At 44.2% G+C, this 22710-nt stretch overlaps 1 protein-coding gene and 1 long non-coding RNA gene across 7 annotated transcripts in view; one reads left to right on the top strand and one right to left on the bottom strand.

Moving 5' to 3' along the window:
- The window catches only part of LOC147914080 (cytochrome P450 2J2-like), a 32945-nt gene extending 13275 nt beyond the window's left edge, over positions 1 to 19670 (top strand). The window contains exons 5-8 of the mRNA XM_087447072.1: positions 1386 to 1527; positions 4102 to 4289; positions 7188 to 7326; positions 13152 to 19670. Of these exons, the coding sequence (XP_087303198.1) occupies positions 1386 to 1527; positions 4102 to 4289; positions 7188 to 7326; positions 13152 to 13372 (690 nt within the window). The 3' untranslated portion in view covers positions 13373 to 19670. The remainder of the gene's footprint in view (positions 1 to 1385; positions 1528 to 4101; positions 4290 to 7187; positions 7327 to 13151) is intronic.
- The window catches only part of LOC147914079 (uncharacterized), a 110396-nt gene that overhangs the window by 31708 nt on the left and 55978 nt on the right, over positions 1 to 22710 (bottom strand). The gene's annotated exons all lie outside the window — the stretch shown is intronic.

The following is a 22710-nucleotide window of genomic DNA, read 5'->3' on the forward strand; positions in this document are numbered from 1 at the left end:
TCCAGGATAATCTTCCCGTATCAAGATCCTTAATTTAATCATATCTACAAAGTCTCTTTTGCCATATTAGGTAACATCCACAGGTTCCAGAGATTAGGAAGTAGACATCTTTGTGGGTCATTATTCAGCCTACTACTTCAGAGGCAGTATTTCACAGAGTGTAGGAATAGCATTAACTGAAGACTGATGAGGCAGTTAGAAATAAAAATAAGGGTTTAATGGCATTTGTCTTGAGGCTGTGGGAATGCCCAAATACTGCTTTTTCATTGTCTCTTTACCCTCTACTCACATCTGGAGGAGCTATACACAAAAGGAAAAATAAGAATTTAGCCTCAAAGCACTGTTTCATTGTTAGTTGGTCTTATGCCCAGTTACCTACCCCTCTCCTCAGCCCCCAGTGCAGAACACAAGCAAAGCTGAGTTGGAGGCCAGAGTTTAGCCTGAAGGCCTGAGTGGGACCCCATAGCATTCACTTTCCAACATTATAGGAAAGAAGCAGGAAAAAAAGCCAAATTGGATATATAGCCTTTAACACAGAAAACTGTCTGGTTAATGTACATCACTGCATCAGTGTCATAATCTTTGACTCATCAGATCATTTGTTCCTCCTCCTGGAGTTGGAAGAATTGTGGATTTCTTTCCATATCCTCTCTTTTTTCACCTAATTGGCATAACATTAATAGAAGCATTGATTTCTCAGAGGAGGAGGAAACTTCACTTGGTATGTGGTGTGTGTATGGGACCACACATTAAGAGGAATGTTGACAAATTGAAGCTTCCAGAGGAAGGAGGTAAAGATGATGGAGTGCCATGAGGAATGGTTGATGGAATCAGAGAGGTTTAGCCTAGAATGGAAAAGATTAATGGGGAGCTATGAAAATTGTTGTACAGAAGAGGAACTCAGTCTATTCTTTCTGGTGTCAGTACAACCGTTTGTTGAGTGTTTGCTACATGCCCTTCGCATCTCACGTAATTTATAATGTCATCTTCAGGGGTGTGTATGGTTATTTCTATTTTATAAAACAGGAAACTGAAGCTCAGAGAGGTTAAGTAACTTGCCCTAGGTCATTCAGATGTGAATGATGTGGCCGATACTGGAACCCAAGTCTGTCTTCCCACTGTACTAATAGCTTTCCCAAATTATAGGCATAAAGAAATAATTGTGTTAATTTTCATCCACCCAAGCTAACAAAAGCTTCCAGCACTTGGGGCAGGAGGATGCTGATGATATTGCTGTGCTAGGCCTCTGCCTCCTGAGATGGCTGAAGGGAAAGTCATTTCTCCTGGGGATATTTCCTTCCATGAACTCTCCCTAGGATGATGCCCCTGTATGTTGTGGCAAGCAAGAACCTTCTGAATAAACCAATAAACACTGTGCTTTCTAGTATAAGGGCAATGCTACTTCAAGTTTCCATGAAGAAAACCTCATCTACAGTACCCTGGACCTCTTCTTTGCTGGAACCGAGACAACTTCCACAACGCTGCGCTGGGGTCTGCTCTACCTGGCACTCTACCCAGAAATCCAAGGTGAGCATGTCATTGAGTGCACCTGGGACCAGACAGAATGGCGCCTTCTGAAACATCCTGCCCCAAAGGCAGGGCCAGAAGATAGCATGGTAGAATGGAAAGATAGGTAGGACAGTCACAAGGCAATGTGGACTTGACAACAGACACGTTCTTCAGTTTATCTGTCAGGATTGTGATGGGTCGATGTAATACAAATATAACAGAGAGTCCATGCCCTCAGGGAACTTGGAGTCTAGTGGAGAAAGCAGTGAAGTCAGTTGACATTGTGGTGAGTTCCAGGAAAGGGTTACATTCTCACATGAGATGTGGCCATAGCCTTCCCTTCTTTTAAGTACAGTGGTGTGTCACTTAACGATAGGGATACGTTCTGAGAAATGCGTCATTAGGCGATTTTGTCATTGTGCAAACATCACAGAGTGTACTTACACAAGCCTAGATGGTATAGCCTACTACACACATAGGCTACATGGTACTAATCTTATGGGACCACTGTCGTATATACAGTCAATTGTTGACTGAAATGTCGTTAATGTGACACGTGACTATAATGCCTGTTGCCCTGTGGATAATGTTCAACTTCTCAGTCTCGTATATCCTACCTTCTGCTGTGCCTCTTTCTGCCTTTCCAGCCCCAACTCCAGCCACCCCCATCCATGGTGGCCTCACTGAACTGCATGTCGTTCTCTTTGCACTGTCCTCATTTATGCCTCTGTGCCATCGCCCCTGCTCTTCCCTCTACCAAGAGTGTGTTTCCCTAATTTCTCTACATGCTAAAACCGCTAGCTCTGCTTGAACAGTCTGCTCAAATACAACCTCCTCTAAGATGGGTCCCCACTCTTCTAGGAAATTAGTAGCATTTTCTTCCTCTAGAGATGACCTAGTGCACCTCCATTACTGTCCTGAACACTCATAATTTATGTATCTTCCACACGAGCGTAGTCCACTCAAGGGCAGTGGCTGTTGTAATCGTTTATCTTTCTCCAGATCCCAGGACAGTTTGAGCACATGGGGAATGGGATCTGTTAGGATACAGGTTTTCAAACTATGGGTACCAGTTTATAACAGGACATAAAATCAATTTAGTGGATCAAGACCAACATTTTTCCCTAAAATAAAAATAGAATAGAAAAGATCAGAGTGCCTCCTACGTACTAAGCATAAGTTTGTTCATGAAACTTTATTTCTTTCTGTTTATATGCATAAATGTGTGTTAAATATGTGTGTATATTTATGTTTGTGTGTCCTGAGTCATGATGTAAAATGCATTTTTAACTATGAATTACATTTTTAAAAAAGTTTAAAAGCTTTCTAATTAGGATATAGATTTGGCTTCTGTAATAGAGACTTCAAAATAGCAATGGCTTAAAATGATAGAAGTTTTATACCCATGTTGATAGCAGCATTATTCACAATAGCGAAGAGGTGGAAGCAACCCAAGTGTCCACAATGGATGAACAGATAAACAAAATGTGGAATACCATGGAATATTATTTAGCTTTATAAATAGGAAGGAAATTTTGGCGCATGCTACAACATGGATGAACCCTGAGGGTATTATGCTAAGTTAAATAATCCAGTCACAAAAAGACAAATCTTGTATGATTCCACTTATATGAGGTTCCTAGAGTAGTCAAATTCATAGAAACAGAAAGTAGAATGGTGGTTGCTAGAGGCTAGGGGAAGCAGAAAATAGTGAGTTATTGTTTAATGATGTGTTTCAGTTTTGCAAGGTTAAAAGTTCTGGAGATTGGTTTCATGACGATGTGAATATACTTAATGCTATTAAACTGTACAGTTAAAAATGGTCAAGACGGTAAATTATGTATTATGTGTATTTTACCACAATTAAAAAAAATTTAATGGACAGTAAAAAAAAAAAGGTAGAAGTTTATTTCTCTCTCAGGTAACAAATCTAAGCTGACTCTGCAGAGCCCTTTGGGTTCCAGGCTCCTTCCAGCGCATTGCTCTGTTGTATCTAGAATGGTGTTCTTGTTGGCACTCTCAGAGACGGCTCACCACCAGGGCTGCCTCTCCCAGCAGGAAAGGCAGAGGAGAAGGGAGCACACACCCTTCCTTTAAGGGCGTGTTTCAAGTATTAAACATCCCTCCTACTTACATTCTGTTGGTCACACTGGGTCTCAGGGAAATTTGGGAACTGTAATCTTTAGCTGGGCAACCAGGTGTCCAGCTAAAATCTCTATTATTGTAGAAAAAGAGGAAAATTGGAGGACAATTAGAAGTTTCTGTCATTTGTTGAGTGCTCACCTAAATCAGTTCATGTAAATTTCAAAACATCCTTAAGATGAAGGTTTCTCCTCACTAATAACAAGAGAAAACTGAGGCTCAGAGTTTAAGTAACTTGCAGCAGTGACCTTCTAGGACCAAGAGTTTGCAAGATTTGTGTTTCACCTGGGCCTGCTCTCCACTCTCCCATAGCTCCTGGAGGAATTAGAGTCTGTAGGGCCTACTGTAGCTTGAGCCATTTTGATCCTGGTGATTCCGTTCCTTAGCTTAACCACGCTCAAGGGAAGTTATGAAAGTAATAGGACAATAGAAACGTCTCTTCTTTTCCAGAAAAAGTACAAGCTGAAATTGACAGAGTGATAGGCCGGTCGCAGCAGCCGAGCACGGCTGCTAGAGAGTCCATGCCCTACACCAATGCCGTCATCCACGAGGTACAGAGAATGGGAAACATCATCCCCCTGAACGTGCCCAGGGAAGTGACAGTCGACACCACCCTGGCTGGATACCACCTGCCCCAGGTTACTAGGGACTCCCAGCCTCAGATCTTCAAGCTCATCTTTTTAAATGGTAGGAATCTGAACATGGAAAGTGACATGTATTCTTGTCCTGAGGAATCACTTAAATGGGGAGAGACATATATTATACCTGACTTAATACTAGTTTTTTTTTTTCCACGTATAGTCTCAACTAGATATTAATAGTTATTATGGAGGAGAAGGAGGATTTCTAGGTCAAATATTTTTAGGCAGAGACTGCCTTTTCCTTGCTGGGAGATTTCTCAGCATTTTTACTAGACTATGTGAGTCTTTGTGGGGCTACAGTGGGCAGCAGGTCTCAGTCAGACTCTGCCGTGGAGTCCTTTTCTTTGCCTGGTAGAGCATCTCACAGGACTCATCTCACAGTAAGCCTGCCAGACTTACTTTGGAAAACTCTGCTTCACAATCTTGGGGTTATAGAATATTAAAATATGAAGGGACATTTGAGACCACCTGAGCCAGCATCACATTAATGCTGGTATTTCTAACATAACACCTCCCCAGCCATTTTTCTAGCTTTTACTTATAGCCCTGTGATGGGACTGTCTCACAAAGGAAGCCAATCCAAGTGTGTGCGGTATTAATTATGAGAAAGGGAGAGAAAGGAACCAGTGCTTATTAAGCAATAATTACGTGCCATGGACTATATAGGTTCTTTCAAAATGTCTTAATCAGGCCTCAGAGGAGGTCTGTGATTCGTATTTTATAAGTTGGGAAGTCCAGGCTCATAAGATTGAGTCTGTGTAAGGTCTCTCAACTGCAAAATGATAGGAATTAGGTTCCAGAACAGACCTGTTCTGATTCCCAGGCTTAGCTTGTTTGTACTACACCGTATTCTCCACACAGGCATTGCTTTACTTTGACTTTGAACGAGTCTCCCTGCAGTTGTTCCCAGAGGTCCATGATGGATTCCGTCCTCAAAAAGGAAGTTCTGATTTCACTCTGCCCGCTGGTCAGATGCTCTCAGCAGTCAGCTCTCCGGCGCCCACCTCGTGTCCTCTATGCACACTGCACATTCAGTCCCCTGACCTTCTCACTGCCTTGGTCAGACTCTGTGGACCCATTCAAGTTTGCCTGTGTCCCTCTGCATGTGTCGTACCTGGGGACGATCTAAGAGGCAGACCCAGAGGAGCTTGCCCATCGGACACCCCTTGGTCACTGTCCCTGCAGAGCCAGGAAAGGCAGCTATTCCTGCAGCTACCGCATCCACTGTTTTCTTACTGATTGACCATCTCTTGGGTGAAGGCTGAGGTCTAAATTATTTCCTAGATACTGTTTGTCTTTTTTGAGCAATTCTTTTAGCTCCAGGGAACCAGCCCAGCTCAACAGACTGGTTCTACCACTGATTTTTAACATTGACTTTAATAACCATCCGGGAAACTGAGAGATCTTATTGACCATGTGTTGTAGAGGCTAGGAGCCATAGCTTTGATGTCAGATAGACCTAGTTCAAATCATGGCTCTACCTGCTCCCACCACGTGACTCTGCACACGTTATTTAACCTCTCAGAGCTTCAATTTCTTTATCTGTAAAATGCATTTAAACCTACCTCACAGGTGGAGGTAAAATGAGGTCATGAATGTAGAACATTTAATCTAGTGCTTAGTATAGAAAGTCCTCAAAATAGTAGTTATTGTTTTTTTATTAATTCAACAAATGTTCATTAAGCACCTATAATGCTCAGGTCTCAGAAAACAACCCTGAGTAAAATAATCATGCAAGTATGTATGTACAAACCATGATAACTGCCCAGAGGGAAAAACTCACTGGTTTCTGTAAAGATGCAGGCTAGCTGGAGTGGGGAGTAGGGGCAGGAGTGGTCAGAGAAAGCTTCCAAAGGAAGTGATGTTTGAACTGAGGATTAAAGCATGATTAAGAGTCAGTTTGGTGACAAAGGAGGAAGGACATTCCAGGCAAGGTGAACAGTGTGTAAAAAGGCATGGAAATGAGTGGGAACAAGGCATTTTTGAGAAACTGATTGACGGCCGCTGTAGTGGGAGTGCAGGCAGAAGGAGAGTGGCCCAGACGGCTCACGTGATGGGTCTTTCACCTAAGAGTGATGGGAAGGTGTTGAAGGATACCAAGTTCAAGGTATGGGTGGGTGGGTGTGACATGACTAAATCATGTACAAAGCTCACTCTGCCTTCAGAGTGTGGAGCAGATTGAAAGGGGAAAGAGAGGATATGGAGCATAACTAGCCAGCTATAGCCTGGACTAAGATGGCAGCGGTGGACACAGAATGGAGGTGACAAAATCAAGAGAAATTTAAAGTAAAGTTGACCAGCCTCGCTGAAGGGTTGCATGAAGGCAGAATGAGGGAGAGGGAGGCATTAAGGAGGACTCCTGGGTTTCTTGCTATGTGCCTGGATGGATAGTCGTTCCTTTCACTGGGTGACCTGAATCTATTATTAATCCTCCTGTGGAGTGTACTGGACATTGGAGGGAAGAGAATGGAAGAAACAGAGATGAGACATCTTCTACCTTGGTAGAGCTGCCATAGTTATCACTTCACAGAGCAGCTGGGTTGGTTTTGGTACAGTACTGACTGGCCAGCTGTTGTGTTATTTTCTCATCGATGCGTACTTGTCCCCTCCCAAGTCCTAAACTGACATGTCCCTTTAGAGAAGATCCATTCTACAATCAAGAGTAGCCACACTTCTCTGGTACAATTCTCACCAGGTAATTCCAGTTCATCATTGTAGGCTGTCCCATGGCAAAGAGCACGGTCCTGGGAATTGTCTCAGAGATGGTGGGTTGGGGAGGGTGAGGGAGTTCAGACTGTGGTCAGGTCCTGGCGTGGGAGCCCGAGGAATGCCACCCCTCTGCGTAGGTGTGTTGCTTGGATCAAGCCTTGCCTGAGTCTTCACTGCCTTCCCTAGGGGACCATGATCCTGACCAATCTGACTGCACTGCACAGGGACCCCACAGAGTGGGCCACCCCCGACACGTTCAATCCGGAGCATTTTCTGGAGAATGGACAGTTTAAGAAAAGGGAAGCCTTTCTGCCTTTCTCAGTAGGTGAGTTGTAATAAATAGGAGTGTGAGACTCCAGAGTTCCTTTCTCAGTCCTTCCCCACTGTTTTCCCTGTCGTCTTTTGCTTTAGTTGGGAGGTCTCCAGATAGCCCTGCCCAGCGTGACTCGCTCTTGCTGTTCATTGCACCTTAGGATTCCCTAAGCTGGCATTGCTTCAGGCTGCCCCTACTTCCTAAATCCTCGCTTGCCTCTGATAGAGATTTCAGCTGCACTTTGTTCTGTCCCCCAGAACACTGGGGACAGAGACTCAGACCCTGCCTCTTGCTCACAAAGAAAGTTGGACATTGTTGTCTTTATGGAGTTTTAAAAAATGTTCCAAGTTCTTCTGAAGGGCTACCTACTCACACAGAACTAGAGCCAGTTTAAAATAAGGAGATGGGGAGGGGGCAAGGAAAGGGGTTTCTTGCTTTTCGTTATGGGCGTCAGGAGTGACTCTGGATGCCCTGGGCTTAACTAAATGGGATTCTCCTGCTTAAGTGCTCCCTGAAGATGTCCTTTTTAAATTTTAATTACCTTTTAAAAATCTAGTTAATGCATTTACATGGTACACAACTTGAAAGGTACAAAAGAGGATGCAGTAAAAACTCTCATGTTTCCAAGCCAGCCAGTTCCAAAAGGGTATTTTAATTTACAACATTGTAAAATGAATAACATACATTCTTGGCATATTAAAGGTATTGAGTTAGGTATGTTGCATGGATTATTTCAAGTAATTTCCCAATAGCTTAATTCTATAAGTATTTCCTGGGCATATATTATGTGTCAAGCATTCAGCCCTGAGGATATGACAATGAAAGAAGTAGAAAAAACTGTTCTCACAGGGCATGTGTTCTAATGCAATACAAGGTTCAGATTACTGTCACCACTGTAGAGATAAACTGAGGCTTAGAAGGGGAACTATGGCATCTAAAGTTATAAAACTCATGTGGCAGAGCTAGAACTTAGTGTTAACCAGATTTACCAGAAACTAAAGCCTGTGCTGTCCCTCTCACTATCTCCTAAAAAAAAATAACTAAATGCTGCACAGCATCTACACTGTGGAATGCATGCTGGTTCGCTTACCATTAACTTAAAATTAAACATAGATTGACTTTCTGAGACAATGATGACACTAAGTCTCAGAAAGGGAGGAACTGGAGTTTGAACCATGTTGGCATGGCCCAAAGCCTGTGTGCAACGCTGTCCTGAGTGTGTGGAGTGCATGCTAGTTTGCTTATCATTAACTTAAAATTAAACATAGATTGACTTTCTGAGACCATGATGACACTAAGTCTCAGAAAGGGAGGAACTGGAGTTTGAACCATGTTGGCATGGCCCAAAACCTGTGTGCAACACTGTCCTGAGTGTATCTGGGCCAATTCTGATTAGATCGTCTTTGTCTTTCTCCATCTAGTTCTGGGTCACCTTTGCTCACATTGGACAAGTCACTTCCTAATATGAAAGCTGATATGAGATGTAGCAATACCTTCAGTCTTCTATCTCCAGTAGCTTCACGTTTTGTATTACAGTACAACGTTTCAGCTATATATTTCCAGTATTATAATTATTCTTGTCTAACTGGTGCTTTGCTATTGAGAATTGTATCACATTCTCTTAGTTAAAGGCTTCATTTGCAAGAAAATTATCTCATTTAATCCTTATAGCAACCAAATTATTAATAGTTAGGCAAGAAACGAATCAGTATCTCTTTCTGAATATAAGGAAACTAAGAATAAGAGAATTGTTTCTTATCCAAGATCATGTGCCCAAGGAATTGGCAGAACAGGGCCTAAGATTCAAGTTTTTATATTTCTAATGTAGTATTCTCTATAGCACAACTAGAATGTAACTCACCTTCCCACTTAGTGGCCCTTCCACTTTAAGATTCACTGAGTTCATATCATATGTATCAGTTTGCATATTGCTGTGTAACAAACAGTCCAAACTCAGTGGCTTAAGACAATAAGTATGTTTTATTGCTCACAAGTCTACAGGTCAGCTAGGTAGCTCTGCTGATCTTGGCTGGGCTTGCTTACATGTTTGAGAGGTCAGCTGGCTGAAGGCTGATCTAAGATGACTTCACCTGGAACCGTGAGGCTCTTTTCCATGTTCTCTCTCATCCTCCAGCAAGCTAGCCTGGCTTGTTTACATGGTGGTGATAAGATCCCAAGAGGGAGAATGGAAGCACACAATGCCTCTTAAGGTCCAGGCTGGGAACTGGCACAACATCACTTCCACTGCATTCTGTTGGCCAAGGCAAGTCATAAGGTCAGCCCCAATTAAGGAAAGGAGAAAACTGTACAATTTTTGATGGGAATGGCTATGAAGTCACATTAAAAATGATGTGGCTACAGGGAAAGGAGAGGAAATCAGAGCCATTTTTGCTATCAGTTGGTATCACTCTGTCTTGTTCTGGCTGAGAAGAATGAAATTCAGAGAAGGCAAGCAATCTGGAGATTCCCACAGAAGGCGTAACAGGTGAGGACTCGTTAAAGAGAACAAGAAATAGAAACTTGAAAAATCCAGTGAGTCAACAAAATGTCAACACAACTGTCTGGCTTTTGTTCCACCACACTCTCATCTTTGGCACAGAGTTGCTTTTCCTTGTTCTTGGCCCAGCACTTTCTAGAGACAGCCAGCCTCCCTGGAGGAATGAGATGTGGACAGCTTCTTCCCTTTTCTTGGAAAAGACCACCAGGTGTGGAATTACAACATGTGCATAATCAAGGCAGACTGCAAAGCTGTTGTTGCAAATTCATGTTTTCTTTTCCTCATTTAAGTCCTTTCTGTTTGATCCAACAAAGCAGCAGGTAGCTTCATGAAAGGCAAGAATCTAGTTTCTCATTTTTCAAATAAAATCGTTGGATCGTAGGAGATAAATTGGGAAGAACTTTGCCCAAAAAACCTAGGTTAGTTCTGTCATTTTACTAATGAGGTAATTGCCCTGGTTAGTTAGTGATAACCAGTGAGTTGAAGCCCCGAGGAGAAGGTCCAAGTTTCCCGTAATCCAGGCTGAAGCTTAGAGATCAACTAGTCCTCGTTTTCATGCTTTTGAAAGCAAATTCATACCTGCCACCTTATTGGTATCCTCAGCCAGCCACATAACATAGTTGGGAGAGAGATTATCTCACGTGTTTGACAAGTGATAAACGTTTAGCTGTGTGAGATTGAGTTTATCCACAGCCCACAGCTGGTTACTGATGGAACCAGGACTTTAACCCTGGTTCCTGACTCTGTGGGTCCAGTTTTGTCCTGATAAGTGGATTCTTCAAGGAGTATTCTTCTTGGGTATTTGCAATACTGCTGATTTGTTATTCTAACAAATTTCCTCATCGCATTCTTTGTAACGGGTAAAGAGATAAGGATGAGGGGAACAGAGGGCATTAGACACACGTCGGTGAGAAACACAGGCACAAAACAATGCAATGACAACAGCATTGTGAAGCACATTTACATTTACTGCACACTTTGGCAGGTCTGATCTAACTTTCTTTCCTCAACAACCCCTTATCAGCAGAGGACAAAATGGAGGCATGCGTACACTAACGATTTCCAAGAGCATTTCGTTACACGGGAAAATACAAAGCAGCGAATGCAGCACATAGAGTTAACTATGGACAACAATCCAGTGATGGTGTGCAGGGGACTCCCCACAAGGACAGTAGGAAATATGTCAAAGTGTTAACAAGGGTGTGGTGTGGATTTTGGGGTTGCAAACATCTTTTACATCTTTTGTTGTCTTCTTTATACTTGTCTTTTCGTGCTTTTTTTTTCTTTTTGCAGTGACTATGTATTACTTAGGGAGGAAGTAAGTTATTACAGACACACACAAGAGAGATGGTGGTAGTGACCACTGTGGGGTGTTATAGCCCAAGGAGGGTGAGGCGGGATTAGCAAAGGGGAGGGGGCAGCTGAAACCTAGGGCAGGTGTCAGAGCACAAGGGAGCTGAGGCGGGGTTTGCACAGATGGCTGGGGCAGTAATGGGAGCTAAGTTATATGTCAGGGTTACTGATCCAAAAAGAAAACATATTGAGGATATTTGGCAACCATCAGAGTAATAAATAATTTGGCCAAGAAATAGCGATAGAAACCAGTAGATGAAAGTTCAGTGAGGAATGGTTTATTAACATAATCTCAAAGTATTTGTTAGTTACAAAGAGAAAGAGAATAATTTTATAGGGGAGAATTTGGTAGACACCTTAATCAAGTGATCACAGTTAACATCACCAATAATGGGGTAAGTCAAAATCTGAGCCACCTGGTAGAGTGAAATGAGAAGAACACAGTATCACTTTGGTGATATTCCTCCCCAAAATGCATAGCCTCACAACCTTAATCTGATCATGAGGAAACTTGAGAGACATTTACCAAATAATTGGCCTGTCATCTTCAAAAATGCTCAAGTCCTGGAAGTTGAGGAGTCACTCGCATGACAGCCAAATCTAATATGTGACATTCAGCTGGATCCTTTTACAATAAAGGACATTATTGGGACAACTGCCCAAATCTGATTGGGATCTGAGGAGAAGATGATCTGAATGAGAAGAAGAGTTAATGCATCAGTTTTGATCTCCTGATTTGGTGGTTCTATTTTGGTTATGATGGAGAATGTCTTTGTTTGTGGGAAATACATACTAAAGATTTCACGGGTAATGTAGGCAATTTACTCCCAAGTAACTCATGAGAAACAAGTTCTTTGTTTTATTCTGGTAAGTTTTCTGCACTTTGAAATTATTTTAGAATAAGAGGCACGATATGGAAAGCATCCCAGGGAAGAATTGTGATATACAGAAAGCTATTTTAGTAATGCTAGCACCCCAAAAGCCTTATTTAAAGGTAGTCCTTTAAACCGTCTTTGTTTTTTGAGAATTAACCAGATGAGATGAAGTTAATGAGAAGCTATTTTACAGCTAGAATGTTTATTATTATCCAGGCGAAGTGTTAAAATACTTGGTTTTGCTGTGTGAATTATTAAATTATTTGGTCTATTTGGATTCACTGTGCAGCCCGCACAATATATAAAATAAAATTCCCGTCTTAAGCACACACACACACATTTCCACTAGTGCCTGGAGACATTACTCAATTTACCCCAAATCCTGTGGCTGGAAAGTGGGAGGAGTTGAACTGGATCTCCATCCTTCTGCTTCCCGTTCTGTACTCACGTCACAGGTAGTGGAATGTGGACGGGACGGTGCCAAGTGTGAGCCTTGGAGTGAAGGATCCAGCCTAGGGTCCACGTCAGAAGCAGAGGCCCTTTGGGGGAAGGGCCGATGTGTTTAAGGAGGACTGCTGAAGGAGGAGGCTGAAGCAGTTCCAGTGTGGGGCCATCCACGTCAGTGAGGTCCCCGGTCATTAAGGGGGAAACGTGTTGTAGGGGTAAGGTGCCTTTACTTTAGAAACCCTGCTCTGACATTTACTTGCTTATACTTTGGGACAGTTTTCTTTTAAGGAATGAAAACAATTAACACTGAGTTTTGTTGTTGTGTTGTCTGCTTTTGTCATTGCTGTCTGTTAATTTTTGAAAGCCTTTAGAGTAGACATCCACTTTCCAGGTCAACCCAGGCCTCCCACTTCTATCATCCTATGCCCTGCACCTTCACCCCTGACCCCTGAAAGCATTGGAGTTTGTGAGTCCAGACTTATGCTTTCTGTGCTTTGGTTAACCCAGACGGTTGTCAGATTGAAGGAGTCACTGTACATAAAGCTCCAGGGCCTCGCAGGCCCTTCCTCTGCTCAGGTTTTAGAAGATGTGGTAGCAGGTTTCATTTCCTGTTGGGTACTGACACCACCTGGGAAGGTAACTCCTCTTCTGTTCTGGTCTTTCAGGAAAGCGGGTGTGCCTTGGAGAACAGTTGGCCAGGTCTGAGTTGTTTATTTTCTTCACTTCCCTTGTGCAAAAATTTACCTTCAGGCCTCCAAACAATGAGAAGCTGAACCTGAAGTTCAGAATGGGCCTCACCGTCTCCCCAGTCAACCACCGCATCTGTGCCGTTCCTCGGCGTGAAGGGGTTGGGGAGGGAGAGGAGAAAGGAGAGCAGGAGGAATAGGCACGTCCTCTGAAGGCTCTGGCACCTGCTCAGAAGTGAGGGGACAGAATGAAGGTGGCTCCGAGGAAAGATCATAGGAATTGAGCTCAGAAGAAACTGGATCCAAACCACAGCTTTGCCATCTCGTCCGACGTTGCCTTGAGCAAATCGTTTGTGTTGTGAATGAGGTGAACAGAGAATAATCATTCCTTCTCTAATGGAAGAACTGCTGTAAGAATCATAGGAAATAAGGGACTTTAAGTGGTTTGGAAACCATAAAGCACATCATAAAAGTTATAGCTGTAATCTGCCTCCTTTCTGCTTCCTTCCTTCGACATGGGTTTGCTTCTGGCCTGTTGAGATGGCTCAGGTCAAAGTGGCGCCAAATGGTTGGTAAGAGTTACAAGTTGGACCCTGGGGCAGCCACAGAAGATGGCCATAAAGGCTCTCACACTTGGCAGCACTGTGCAAGCTTTATTTTGCTTCTGCATCAGAATGGGCCTCTGGGCAGTCAGCTGGGCAGGTGTTATTCCCTATTCATAGGCCGGCTTCTAGGAAGAAGCAGTGTCCTGTGGTTTACCTAGGGAAACACTACCTTGGCCTTGGACCCAGGACCGAGTAGAGTGTGACCACAATAAGCCAAACCTGGAAGACAGGTTTGGGGAACAAATGTGGAAATATTTCCTGTCTTTAAGGAGACCTCCTTGCTTTAAGTCCTCTATCAGGCATTTATTCCCAAGCCTTTTCACACTGGATTTAACTATGTGGTGAATGTGATCTTTTCTTGCAGATAGCTTGTCAGCCTTTGAAGGCAAGTATTACCAGCCTAAACTCAGCTGAGCCCTGGTAGAGTCTTTTTTAGCAGGGAACCAGAAATGCCAGAGTCCTGCTCAGTCCTCCTACATGTGGTTGCTCAGGGGAGATAATGGCCATAAAATGGAAAGCCAGGTAACACTGATAGTCCATGGAGCTTTGACAGCAACCTCAATGCAAAGAAACACACAAAAAAACTGGTAAACTGGACTAAACTGTACAGAAGATCTTTTTTCCTAAGGTGGTTAGTCCTAAGTAATTTAAATAGCTCAGAACCAAATGGGCCATGAGACCATAGGGCTTTTCTTTCCTGTTGTTTGGGATTCAGAGAAAAGCCAATTCAACAGACACCATAAGAAAGGGAAACAGAAATAGGGAGAAAGGAGAGAAAGAGAGTGAGTTTGGCTGGGGCTAGTCTGAGCTTGTCTGGGAGAGCCAAGAGTACGCTTGGAAGGAAGGGTTGGGTTTCCTAATGTGTGGGAGGAGGATTTGGTCCCACTTGCCTGGTAGAAGAATAGGAAGTAAGGACCCCACCACCACGCACGTGCACTTTCTTTGTAACCTGCTGGAAAGTCACATCTCTAGAAAACACCCAAATGATAGTCCTAGAATAAAACCAGTCAAATCTGGCCCTGAACTTCCCGAACAGCTTGTCTTCCCTTTCTTTTTTTTTTTCCCCCCAATCAGATCACCCAAGGAGGAGACTTCTACTGTACAAAATACTTTATATTATGTGCTCAGGCTCCCCATTGGTAAAATGAAGGACTTTGTTGAAGTCGTCTCTGAGTTCCATACCTGCTCTGCTCTCCATTATCTGTGATTCTAGATGGGCTGGGTTCACCACTCCTGGGGAATAACTGTAAAACCATTGGGTACGCACCTGACCTACTAGATGGAATGGACGCAAAGCCAAGCAGAATATGGCCACAATTAACCAGAAACCTTGGGGAATAGATGACTGGGAGTAATTGAATTTTTTGGCCATGTGAAATGTCTCCTTTTTTTCTCAAAGCTCATTTGAATATGAAAGATGTTGTCATCTGCACTTTTGTAACTCTCTTACTCCCTTTCCATTTTGGAAGCTCCAGGGCCCCTTACCCTCTTCCTTTGTATCGGTGTCTGACACATAGTGTGGAAGCATATGACATTTTCTGTGGCACCATGGATGAGGCACAGACTTTCCTGAAAAGCAACCCAGGCTGTGAAACTTCTCTCCATGCCTGTCCTGCAAAGAGACACAGACACACGCGTGCTGCAGTGTAAACTTAAAATCAGGTTGGAGGTCGGAGGACTTAGAAGCGGAGAAGGAGCAGGGCACACAGGAACCCTGAGTTCGTATGGAAATGTGCCCAGGTTGGGCATAGCTGGACTGCATGCACCAGGGAGAGGGTTCACCAGAGGGACCGCCTCACAATGCCCTGCATATTTATGAGAGGGGAGGAGGCAGGGGCTGGCTGGGCGACTGGCTGGGTAACAAGGACAGCTTCCTGGGTGAAGAAGCAGCTTGTCAGAACTGGGAACTCCAGAGCCCTAGGTCTGGTGTCAAGCTGTCCTGCCCCTGAGCGTCTGAACCAGTTTGTTGCTAGGCTACCAAGAGGGAAGGGGGAGGGTGGCATTGGAGATGAGTGTCCAGGGACATCCAGTTTTGTCTCTCCTGAACCCTCTACTGTGACTTTCAGCAAGACATTTAACCCTGCAAGCCTCCATTTTCTTCCCGTAAAACGTGGGTCTGAGAGTAAAAACCTCACTGCGGTGGTGAGGATAAAATTCGCAAATATGGAATCCTGTCTGTGTAGCAGATTGATGGCATGGGACTCAATCGGGCACAAGGAAAAGGTAGCGTTATTTCCACCCCACACCCCCACCACTCTGAACTACTCCTTTATGCCTCTGAATGAAATTTTGGGCAGGGCCCATCGCTCTTCTCCTCACTCTTAGATAACAAATGCTCATCTTGTCACATTCATTCCCAAGAAGACTCATTTTGGTCATTACAATTTGCAGCCCAGTAAGTACACAATTTATATAACTTCCTATTTTAGTTCAGCTGTGAACCCTGTTTTAGGACTGGAAGGGGTACAGGTGAGGTAGGTGAGGGTACAGCCAACACTTCTCTCAGCACCATGTGCTTCCTCCTTCAAGACCCCCGCGCAGCGCCCTGGACCTGGCTGTGCTTCTCCTTTTGCTGACGCCCCTCTCCCGCTTTTGGGCATCTCTAATTCAGCTCCTCCTTAGGCCGTGTTACCCCTCCCGGCAGTCTTCCTGCTGGGATCCAAGATGACCCCAAGCTTGCTGTGCCATGGGATCCACATTAAGTCCCACACCTTTGTCACATTATGCCGAGTTGATGTGGGGGATCAGAATTGACCACCCCAAAATGTATCTCCTTGGCTTGAGTATTTTTAAGGATAAAAGACTCTGAAAGAAACTTTGACCTTCCACCTAATTGCCTAAAAGAATTTAAGGTAAAAGGCCTGTCCCTAGGACAAGCCATTACCATAGATAACTCTGGGTTTGATAGACTGGGAGAATCCTTGCTAAACCCATTTTTATTGAAGTTCTCTCTCTGGGTCACATTGATGGCCCAGCAAACACTTGTTTATCAAACATTTGCTTTTCCATCTCCATGTAAATTGCCTTTCTCCCCTTTGAAGTCCCAAACCACTACCGCCAACATCCTCCTTTGTCTCTAGCTGAAGATGATATTTAAACTGGCAGCTCGACCATTTTGGCAGGTTACTCAGTTTTCCTGGGTTTCTTCCATGTATACATGCTATTAAACTTTGATTTTCTCCTGTTGTTCTGTCTCATGTCAATTTAATTCTTAGACCAGCCAGAAGAGGGTAGAGAAATAGTTATTCCTCCCCTACAGTTACGTAACATGGAGTTCCCTCCCTAAGAGCCCTCTCTTGGGCCACCACAGTTGGCCTCACCCAGCCTCTTGCCTATAGGAAGTTTCAAGACTCCTTGTGACACTGGTTCTTGGTACTCCAGGACCTCTAAAAAGCACAGGTAAATCCTTCTTGGTTGAACCTCTCACATGATGAGGGGAAACTCTGCCCATTCCCTCCTTCATAGGGGATGGGTAGGAAGTAAGGAGGTCCTTCTTCTCAAAGAAAACCAACCATAGTAAAGTGGCAAAATAGATTTTATTCAGGACTGTTGCAACAGGAGAAAAGAGACTTTGGTATAGAACTGGGCCCAGTTCCGAATACAGCACGGACAATTGGCCCTTGACAGCCAAGGAGCAGGGTGGGAGTCAGTGGATGGGAAATTACCAGGAGGAAACACCAGGGGTAAGGGAGGATTCTAGTTAAACTGATTTGACAAGATTCTTGCTGAAGGCTGGCTAGGGAGATCAGATATGAAGAGTGGGGTGTTCTCTCTAAACTGACTTAACAAGATTCTTGCTACAGCTTGCAAGCCCAACAAGGACAGATGCCAATGTCAAGGCCTAGAGGGCTTAGAGGAGCCTGACTAAAGTTTACTCAAGGAGAGCGTCTCTGTCACCCCTCACCACAGAAGTCTCCTCTCTCCCTTGGCCCTTAATTCTCAACTATTACAACCCTCTATATAGGCGTTGGGCCACAAGGGTCACAAACACAGTTTTCAGATGCGGAGGCAAGACCCACATAGGGTTTCAAGTGCCTTCCTTAGAACTGTGGGCTTCCCCGGCACTTGGCATGCACCGTTTGACCTGCAGCAATCACTGTTTCTCCAGCTGAAACTGAGCAAGGAGGAGCCCCATTTTCACATCCTGTTACAAATATAATATCCAGCCCACGCTAAGACTTTGATAAATGCTATTTCTCTTTCTGTGTTGAGTGAAAGTTTATATGAGTGGCCCACAGGACACTTCAGGAACTCGCTGTGTCCCAAGGTCAGTACTGTGAACAGCATAGGCAGGACAAGACTGGAAATGTAGCAGAAATCGGACCAAAACTTTACAGAGCTGACATACTTTATGAAGGATTCTGCCTAATTTTAACTTATACTCTATCACACATATACACTGGTGTTTCTGCCATTAAGTCTCTGAAAGTAAAGCTCCAGATCTATTTGGAATGGAAGATGCTCCTTCATTTTATTCCGGTTAGCTCCGGATGAATGGCAGCATCCTACAATATGGCTAATAACGGTAACATTTTCTGACTCGGTAAAATTGCATTGCTTCCCCCAATATCCATGTACTCTTGTGGTGTCTCCCTAAGTGTGGAAAAACCAAACCTTAGGAATTGTTTTTTTCTACTTGGAAAGAGTGGATGGAGCTGTGCTTTGGAACCAAGCCTCATGTAAATAGTATTGTCAAGTAAATTCAACAATTATTTATTGAGCACATACCATGAGCCAGACAGAAAATGATTAGCAGGGGGAGCTACAGGGCTGTGTCTTGTTAGAGCTCACAGTCTACTGCTGGTGGCAGTGGAGAATGGGGAATTATAAACAGACAAATAAATTTACACTGGTGGTTCCCAATGGGGACGAGTACCAAAGGAAAAATTTCTGAAACATATGCAGCCTCATAACATCTTTCCTCACTTTCATCACTGCATAACAGTCTTCAGGGGGAGGGATATGTATCAATAAAGCCCCCCAGGTTGACTCCCCTCCCCACTTCACCTCTCTTGAAAACCAGTGCAATACCTTGTGCCCTGGATTCTCTCCATGTTTATACTTCTTTTTTTTTTTTTTTTCTGTTTATGTCACAGAACATCTTTATTTTGCTTTCATTTTTGAAGAACACTTTCACCAGATATAGAATTCTAGATTACCAGGTTTTTCTTTTAGCACTTTGAAGATGTCGTTTCATTGTTTTCTAGCTTACATTGTTTCTGATGAAAAGTCCACAATTATTCATATCTTTGTTTGCCTATTCTTTATGAGTCTTGTTCTCTGGCTATTTTTTTGTTTTTTGCTGAAGAAGATTCACCCTGAGCTAACATCTGTGCCAACCTTCCTCTGTTTTGTATGTGGGTCACTGCCACAGCATGGCCACTGAGGAGTGGTGTAGGTCTGCACCCGGAAACTGAACCCGAGCTGCTGAAGCGGAGCACGCCGGACTTAACCTCTAGGCCATGGAGCTGGCCCCTGGCTATTTTTAAGGTTTTTTTTTCTTTATCATTACTCCTCAGCAGTTGGGTTATAACAAGTGTTTGTATAGTTTTCTCTCTGTTTATCCTGATTGAGTTTCAGTGACCTTATTGCCCTATCCTCAAGGTCACTTTTTTCTCCTGAAGTGTCTAATCTGTCATTAAGCCCATCCATTATTTTTTTATTTCATGTATTTTATTTTTCCATTCTAGAATTACCAATTGTTTCTTATTTTTATAGTTTATATTTCTCTCAAATATTTTCATGTGCTCCTTTAAATCCTTGAATACATTTATCATCTCCATTTAAAAGTTATTCTCTCATGTAAAAATTTATCAAGCTAGACATGTATGATCTGTGTATTTTAATAATTAAAAATGTTAATAACAAAAAAATAAAAGTTTTTATCTGGTAATTCCATCTTTTCTGTCACTTTTGTGTCTGACTCTATTAACTGATTCGTCTCCAGGTTATGGGTCTCATATTCCCACTTCTTCATATGTCTAGTAATTATGGATTGGCTATGTAGAATTTTCATTGTTGAGTGTTTGGATTATGTTGTCTTCCTTTAAAGAGTGTTGAATTTTGTTTTGAAAGGCAGTTAGTTTACTTGCAGAACACCTTGATCTTTTTGAGGCTTGTTTTAAAGCTTTGTTGGAGTGGGTCTAGGGCAGCTTTTGTTCTAGGGTTCCTAAAGAATGGCCTTTCTAGAGCCTGTACTGGTCACCTGAGGTGTTCAACATGGTCTCTCCATTCTTCAGAATTCAAATAATTCCGACCATGTACGAGTTATGGGGTGGTCATTAAGCTGGTAGCTCTCTGGCAGTTGTTTTATCCCTGGTAGATGTTCTTTGGCCAGCCTCATGGAATCTCACACTACATATGCACAGTTTAGTATTTAGCTGATCTCTCTGAATGTTTATGGAGCTCTTTCTTGGCATAACTTCCTCCTTTCTTGTTTCTGCCCTACCAATTCCAGCATGTCAGTCACCCTAAATTCCAATCTGTATTTTCTGATCTTGCTAAGATGAGACTATTGTGTTCTGATTTTCCCCCCTTCTTGTAATGGGGTCAAGTAGATGCCTTAAACATAAAGTCAAAGAGGTTGTAGAGCTGATTTCATTTGTTCCTTCTCTTGGGGATTCACAGTCGTGAACTGTCAGTTTTCCAATATTTGAAAACTTATGTTGATTTACTTTGCTTATTAAGCTCATTGTTTATGGTGAAAGTGCTAGTCAAGTGCCAGATACACTCTCATAGCATGAAACAGAAGTTTCATCACACCTTTGTAGTTTATATGGTACTTAAGATAGGCTGAGAACATTTATTTGCAAAAATGGCCCTAAAAATTCCCCTCCCTGTACTTATACCCCCTTATTTATACCATACCTCTTCAGAGTCGCCTTCACCTTTTGACAACGTGAGCGTGGCTGCTCCTAACCAAGCTCCTTCTCCTGCCCTCAGCCGTGCAGTCGGTTCTCCACCCAGCTCCAGAGGATCCAGTCAGGTCCGTCCTCAGCTCACGCCCCCAGCAGCTTTCCACTCATCAGAGTTCAAGTCAAACACACCCATGCCCCAGGAGCCCTACGGGATCTGACCCCCGGTTACCTCCCCGGTCGAACTGCACAGCTGGGCCCTCACGCGCTCTGCCCCAGCCTCGCAGGCCTCCTTCCTGCTCCACGAGTGCGCCAAGATGCTCCTGCCCCAGGGCTTGACGTTTCCTCTTCTCTCTGCCTTGAATCCCTGTCCTGTGAGACCCACGTGCTGGTCTCCCTCCTTCCCTTCAGGTCTCTGCTCAAGCGTCTCCCTGTCAGTGTCAGCGCTTAGTCTCCAATACCTATCACAGTACCTATCCAGTCCCTATCATAACAGGTGCAGTGTGAATGCACAGAAAAGCACGACCGAGTTACATGAGCACCAAAAGTCTACTTTATTGGATTGTAATAAGCCTGCGACTCTTTCCAGATCTGCATGTGGACATACACGTCATCGTAGTTCAGTCCCTCCTTAGTCTTCAGAGTTCAAATTAATTCATTCAAGGTCGTCTCGGGAAATATTCCTCGGCTTAAGAAGATGTAACAGTAAAGAGTAGAAGAGCAGCTAAAGATATATACGAGTACTTAAATGTATCTCCCAGTCATGCAACTTCTCGTAACGGATGCTGTGGGAGGGGAGCTCATGAGAAGGGTAATCGCCTGACCTTGTGCGTCTGCCCTGTGGTTGTGAGGAATGGTGTGTGTCCACGGATGTGCGTGTGACCTGTGTGGGAAGTCACGGTTCTGGAAGGCTTATCAGTATCTGCTTCTGCTCCCTCCAGGCCCAGCCTCACGGGGAGCTCACAGTCAAGTTCAGTCCTTGGGAATTTTCTGGAAGCATCTTTCTTTCCCCGGCACAGAACTGGGGGATAAGAGCCCCATGGCTCTTCCTCATGCTCAAGGCAGAGCCGGGGACGTGGGGTCCACTCCAGCACATCCCCCTGCACCCACGAAACTCCGATCATAAAAGAAGAACCACAGCGATCGAGCCAGCTCCTCCCTTTCCAGGACACTGCAGATCACCTCTCTGGGATTTGGAGCAGGACCCAAGGCTGGCTCTGGTCTCACAGGCCTGTGCTCCTTCCCTTGACTTGGCTGTACACTCCCAGCCATGCATTTGTTCCGAGGCTGTGGCATCTCTCAGTAGCGTTGGCTCTTCCTGGCTGTCACAGGAAGGGAGCTCAGCCAGGACTTGCCTCTCCCTTTGTCGTCAGAGGCAAACCACAGGACACGTCCACTGTGGGTTGCATGAATTCCCCTTCCCTGCGTATCCCCTTGGAAGAACAGGCAGAAATTCTCAGATCCACATTCCCCATAGAGGATGCCTGGAAGCTGAGCTCCCTGCATCATGTCGCCGGGTCGGAAATTCCTTCACAGAAGGGAACAGCTTGACGGTGGCCTCCCAGGGCCATTGGCCCTCCTGGCCAAAGTCTTCCCAGAGCAGAAGCGGGGGTAGAGTCCACGCAAAGTTCTGCCCGTACAAGGTGGTAGCAGTATTGCGTACGTGAAAATAAATCTGCAGATTTTAGGTTCCGTCTCGAGTGCAAAGAAAATAGACGATCACGGGATCAGATGTGAAAAGTCGTTTAGCCGACTGGCTTGCGAACAGCGGCACCAAGCGGTCTCTCGGATGGGGACAGCGGGGGTGCAGCAACAAACCGGGGAGAGTGGGGCGGTGGCGGTTCTTCGCTGCTTACAGCCCACAAAACCCTCCACTCCCCGGGGGACGGTAGGATCAAGAGTGCCGTGAACACCCAGGGGACTGGATCTGGCTCTACCTTCCTGACCAGGGATCCCAGGCCGGAAGAGACAGCCCGAGGCAGAACAGAGCCTCATCACAGGTTGTGGAAGACTTAATCACCGTGCTAATGAACGGGCTTGAAAATGATTCTCAACTCTCTTCTATACTAACAGTGAACA

This window comes from Ceratotherium simum, chromosome 22, assembly GCF_057802395.1.
Source record: "Ceratotherium simum simum isolate JZ-2026a chromosome 22, ASM5780239v1, whole genome shotgun sequence".
Lineage (NCBI taxonomy): Eukaryota > Metazoa > Chordata > Mammalia > Perissodactyla > Rhinocerotidae > Ceratotherium > Ceratotherium simum.